At 33.1% G+C, this 6,092-nt stretch overlaps 1 protein-coding gene across 1 annotated transcript; it reads left to right on the top strand.

Annotated features, from left to right (window-relative positions):
* The first annotated feature begins 266 nt into the window (after positions 1–266).
* On the top strand, positions 267–2,213 carry LOC129947509 (P3 protein). The gene is made up of 3 exons (XM_056058098.1): positions 267–824; positions 888–1,729; positions 1,787–2,213. Exons 1-3 carry the CDS (start codon positions 659–661, stop codon positions 2,090–2,092), a joined length of 1,314 nt encoding a protein of 437 aa, XP_055914073.1. The 5' UTR covers positions 267–658; the 3' UTR covers positions 2,093–2,213.
* Positions 2,214–6,092: the final 3,879 nt, after the last annotated feature.

Raw genomic sequence — 6,092 nt, 5'->3', positions numbered from 1 at the left:
TTTAATTGAATGACCCTATGTACAACTATTCTTGTAAACTAAACAAATGTGAAGAGAATTCTTGTGCTTTAAATAAAAACAATTGCAAGTGATTCATTACACTTTTCACCAAGTTGAAGTCTTCCCTTCTTTAGCCACTTCAATCTTGAATAACTAGAAGTAAGAGATGAACTAAACTCAAGTTTTTACAACAACGTTATTGTGAATAACCCGACTTGTTGCTATTGCATAGTATTGCACCACTATTATTTATATCCATTAATCTATTTGTTTCTTATTCTTTTCTAGGTAGATGTTTTTATTTGATATTAAATAAATTAGTTCTACTATCAATTTGCTCCATCTTTAAAGTTGTGTAATGTTTAGAATGTATTTATGAATTAATTTTCCTATTTTTCATCATTTTTTTCGTTCTTTTGGTTGTCTTTAAGTAAACATTAACATTAAACGTACATATCTTTAAAAAAGAAAGAGTTGAAACATATCTTTAAAAAACAAAACACTGCTAAATTTGCCGGATACAATTTCATAGACAAATTGTCGAGTGAATTTAATTCCTCTCAACATTTATTATCTTAAAAACCTCATACTCCACAAAAAAGATAAAACTTAATTGATTTGTTAAGATAGACAAAATCGCAAGTGAAAGTTTCCCATAATGGGAAAGTGCACGCGAAGCCTCTTATCAATTCTATTGCTTTTGCAATACGTCTTATTTTGTAATACACAAAATGCTCCACTAAGAAAATGGAGTGCCAAATTTACCCCCAAAGAAATTGAAGTTGACATGGACACCGAGAGTCAGGTCCTTTTGGAATTATTTGGTATTATTTTTTATAGAACCAGTGGAAACAGATTGAGTAAATAAAAACGTTTTCTTTTTATAGACATAGACTTAGTCCACACAGCGATAATCAAAGTTCAAAGCGATAATCCGAATATCGCTCAGGTTCTTACTGATATTCCAATTAAATCGAAATCGAATTCCAGTGCAGACCACTGGGCTGCTAATATAACCGTGAAGGCCGTTTTTCTTGGCCAAACTAGGCTATTCGTAGAGCTTACTACGACTGACAATGTAATCGAAACTTCAACCTCCGAACTAATGGTGACAATCGTTCGAGCTCTGCGACCCATCGATATTGCTTTTACGGTATCAGTAGCTCTGCTGGTATCACTACTCTACATAAACTTCGGTGCAGCTCTGGATTTGAGTGTACTAAGTGGCCTCCTGAGACGACCTGTTGGCCCAACAATTGGATTCTTTACACAGTTCCTGGTGATGCCATTGTTGAGTTTCGGTCTTGGATGTTTGCTCTTTCCTGACTCGGTGGAAATGCAATTGGGACTCTTCTTTACTGGAGTCTCACCGAGTGGTGGTGCATCAAATATATGGACGGTCCTGCTGGGTGGCAACATAAACCTTTCGGTTCTCATGACAACTATCAGTAATATTGCAGCATTTGGAATGATGCCTCTCTGGATATTCACCTTGGGACATGTGATCTTTAATCGGGGGAAATTGGGTGTTCCATATGGAAAGATTGCAACATTCGCAGTGTCACTGATTGTACCGTTGGCGATTGGAGTGGCCATCCAAAAGTGTTCTCCTCGAATAACAAGAGTTTTGGTTCGTTTACTGAAACCAATTTCAACGATGTTGATTCTGTTCATAATTGTTTTTGCAATTGTTACCAATTTGTATCTTTTCAAATTATTTTCATGGAAGGTAAATAATTTGATGATCTTTCTGTCTTTCAATGTCTTATATTCTTTTTCTCTGTAGATCATCATAGCTGGTCTGGGACTTCCATGGTTGGGTTATGGATTAAGTTGGTTTGTGGCCAAATTACTAAAACAAACCCAACCTGATGCTCTAACTATTGCTATTGAAACTGGCATTCAAAACACTGGGATAGCTATATTCCTACTGCGTTTCAGTCTTCCACAGCCCCAAGCTGATCTGACAACAGTTATACCAGTTTCTGTAGCTATAATGACACCATTCCCATTGCTGGCGTTGTATTTGTTTAAGAAATTCAGCGATAAGCGATCTACGGCGAATTCAGGCGAATCTCAAAGCATAATTTAGTATTTGTTGTTTGATAACAAAAAAGACATTTAATTGAATTTATTGTTTAATCTTATTTTATTATAATTATAATGAACAGGAAGGGAATTAGGTTAAAGAAAAATCAAATGTGTTATGTGTCTTTCTACGTGTTTTCTTATTTCGCAGTTGTATTTTTTTGTAGGTTTTGTAAATAAAAATAAAATATGCATTATAAATTTACATATTTGTATCTTTTCAAGAGTGAGTCCAGCGAATGCGTCCGCCTATCTTCAAAATTAGAATCTCTCAAGAATGCAACGATATATTCGTATGAATTGTTCTCTAAAATATTGTTTTCTGAACTTGCTCCAGAACCATACAACCGTTAGTTTGTTTTTGTCTCGGGAACTATTGAACCGATTTAATTTTTTTTCAAAAATGTTTTTATTTAAATTGACATTCCGTTGCATGCAAGTAATGGGTTTCTTTATGCGATAAGTGGTTCGGTGGATGGAAAGATAAAAGATGTGAGTATTTGTCAAATTACGGAGATTAGTGTTAAGGAAGATGGAGTTATAAAGATAAGGACAGTTAATAGAGCAAAAAAGCAGACTATGGACAAACAAGATGTCAAATATCTAGTCTTGAGAATTAATTTCAAGTGGTTTTGATATTGAGGAAAAATCAGGAGATCATACCAAGGTAGACCTTGAAGGGATTAGATTAGATTGGTTTTTATTTCAACAACGTTAATTACATTTTTTACTTCTATAGAGAAGAGCTAGCCTGTAGAATTGATATACTTTTTAACTCTCATATTGTTAAGCAAGAGTATGACTTGATTTTGCGTCAATATTTCGCAACCAAAAGCATTCCTTCTACTTTCTTTAAGAACTAAACATCTTCCAACAAAGAGTAAAATATCCTCCCTTTCCTTTAAATTGCACAATGAGCATATAATTGGTAAGTAATCTCTATGAGGTATAAAATTCAGCTACATAACTTCACCTCTCAATTTAAACATCATTAAAATTTCGGCTATGCTATTATGGTCCCTAAAATAATTCCTCTCTTCCAAGTTGTGATTTAGTTGACATTTTTTTATGTCCACTAGACCTTGAAGGGCAAATTAAAGAAAACGTCGTTAAATGCTTTCAATTCTTGAAATATGTGCACCATAGTGAACAAGCATTTTTAAAAAGGAGACGGATAAAGGTGATGTAGGGAGGGGTTGTAAAATTCCTTTGACCAACGTTTTACAAAGACAAGTGCTGAGTTTGCTTTGAGTATTATATGTGCACGAGCCCAAGGTCGCGAATAACCCTTATTCAGGAAATGGGTGCTTATAGAAAAACTATTGACAAATTGAAAGGTTTTACTCGCTTTCATGAATAAGTTTCTTACTGACATTTATTTATATCTAGATCGAAGCTGTTTTTTTTTTACAGAAATTACTGAGAAATTATAGAGGTCTAGTTGAAGAATCATGAATTGAGTGAGGATAAAAAGAAGTGGACCTAAGTGGCTACATTGAGGTTTCCTAAAAGTAGCAAAGGGTAGGAGAGAGTGCATCTGAAGCAAACATTGTATTCTAGGTAAGAAGAAATTAATTCAAATCGGTTGAAAACCGAGATTAGAAACCTTAAAGAGCATAATGACATGTTGACTAAAGATTAGCAAAAGTCAGTGGAGATTATATCAACTTCGTTTACTGATTTAAGCTTTGAAAGCGCAAGGGACACAAATTCCAAAAAGTTGGTCGTTGTACTCTTAACGTATTATTAAAATTACTTAATAACTGAATATCAAAAATATTAATTATGTAAAATATAAAAAATTGAAACAATTTATGCAGGGTGTCCCTTAAAATGGAACGCTTCTGCTGTAAGGCCAAAATTTTAAACTATTAAATTAAATTTGTTTTATAAAACTAATTGTTCCGAAAATTGGTTATTTAATGCCAAAAACAACAAAAATTTAAAAAAAATAGGGTAAAGCAAGTTACCAAATACAGAAAGGTTATGGCTTTTCATCATATTCAACAATGCTTTACGAAAAACTCTATATAAGTGATTTATTTAAAAAAAAACGCTGTAACGTATTTCGAAAACAAATATGTTGAATTTTTGAAGATAATCTGATTTTTAAGTATATTTTTAAAGCTTAAAATATGGATTCTATTTTGAAACACACTCCTTTTATACACGAGGAAGTTCGTGAGATCTAGTCTTGAATTTTATTTTTTAATGTGAGCGGCCCCAAGGGATGATGGTAACATTCATAAATATTAAACACAGTGCGTGCAATTATAAACAGGGTTAGAACTAGAAGAGATATGTATATGTTGATGTTAATTGGTTTTGAATGTCTGCACATTCAGAGAGATGATTGAGTCTGGTAGAGTATTCACCATTCGTGCAGTGCGGTTAAAAAAATATCTCTGTACTTAAACGGTTTGTCCGAAATTGCGGCCTCTATTACTGTATGACTGTTGAATTGTTTGAATAATGGAACTGGTTATTTTGTTAGGGCATTGGGTACGAACATAAGGACAGGCATTACACTTTTCTAGAGTTACAAACGTTTAAGTTAAAAAAACTGTGATCTATCATTTCAAAACTCTCTTTTGATTCTGTCCAATAGACTCAAGTGCGTTATTGACTGTCTACTACTGTCAAAATGACATTTGGTCATATTTTTTCATTCATCTGAAAGCTGAACTTTATTACTCTATGGTTATTATTTTCTGCACAACTTCATTTAATGTTTTCTGTAAAAGCGTAAGTTATAAATTTGGAAAGGAAATACGTAATATTTATTTACAATGCAAAATATAAATCGTGATGGACTTGTAGCTTGCCTGAGAAGTGATTTGTAGACAATAATATTTTTGGTAGTTTTTGTACGATGAACGTAAAGTATAGGTTTGTGAAGTAAAGTTCAGAATTTGAAATGCATGACACTTGGAAAATAACTAGTTAAGTTACCTTGGTCAAAATTTACGTTCAAAGAATGAAGTTGACTGCAAATGAAGTCCCTTATGTTGCCTGAACCTGTCCATTGCCATTGAAAATTAAATAAAAGCTCGTTTTTCATCTTTCGATTTAGTTCTACTTGTTTTTGTCTTTAAAAATGGATAATATTGCCGTTGCAAACTTTGCAATAAATAAAGAAAATACACGAAGACGACGAACACTAAACAAGGTTCATTAGATTCTAAAGACTCGGAAGAATTTTCGAATCTAAAAGATTAGGTAGGTATCTTTTATTCCTCTGGTCGAAGTTTCAAGGCCAGTCAGTCTTATGACACCTTCTTCGAGGCTGCTAAAAGAATGCATTCTATGTCCTCTGCCACCTGTAGCTTTGCATTCTTTTTTGTTCTCAACCATTTTTGTCTTGATGTATGCCTTTCAATCTAACCACACCTAAGAATTGAATTAAATCATAAAAAAGTTTGGACTAATCTATTCAATTTACTTTTCTTCAGCTATAGGTGTCTATTAAACTCTGTTTTTACTGCTTCTCAAAAGGAATTCACTTTCTCCTTAGGGATTTTCGAAAATCCTTGGGCAGTTTCAGTTTTTTCTTGATGCATTCATTAAGCCTTTGGAACCGAATTTTATTTGTGATAACTTTATTTGCCCTTAAAAAAATAAAAATATAGGTAAACACTTTCACATTACATACATATATTTTATTTTTATTTAATTTATCTTCGCACGCTTAATATTTTTATTCATTATCAATCGAAATCCGATCAAAATAACTGTTCGTAGAAAAAACTGACAAACTTCCTTTTCATTCGGGGCTAGTGATACCACTTTTCATATTCATGAACCCGAGTTTGTAGCAAATTTTGTAAGTACAACAAGAGCAATGAAACTTTTTTGGGGTTCGTACTACGAATCTTTTACGACGGGACTGTGAAAAGGCTGAATAGCTAAAAGAGTAGCATTAAATTAAACCTCCTTTCGACCCGCTTTTATTACATTAAACAGAATTGGGCTTTCGAAGGATACAATCATAAACGGTTTATAGT

Source organism: Eupeodes corollae, chromosome 2 (assembly GCF_945859685.1).
Source record: "Eupeodes corollae chromosome 2, idEupCoro1.1, whole genome shotgun sequence".
NCBI lineage: Eukaryota > Metazoa > Arthropoda > Insecta > Diptera > Syrphidae > Eupeodes > Eupeodes corollae.
Note: the sequence above shows the minus strand (reverse complement) of the source record. Positions and strands in the feature narration are given on the sequence as shown.

Bases quoted from the DNA above. Each gene is read 5' to 3' on its own strand.
- LOC129947509 (XM_056058098.1), top strand. From the start codon at position 659: ATGGGAAAGTGCACGCGAAGCCTCTTATCAATTCTATTGCTTTTGCAA. The intron at 825-887 runs GTATTATTTTTT...TTCTTTTTATAG, and splicing joins GGTCCTTTTGGAATTATTTG to ACATAGACTTAGTCCACACA. The intron at 1,730-1,786 runs GTAAATAATTTG...TTTTCTCTGTAG, and splicing joins TCAAATTATTTTCATGGAAG to ATCATCATAGCTGGTCTGGG.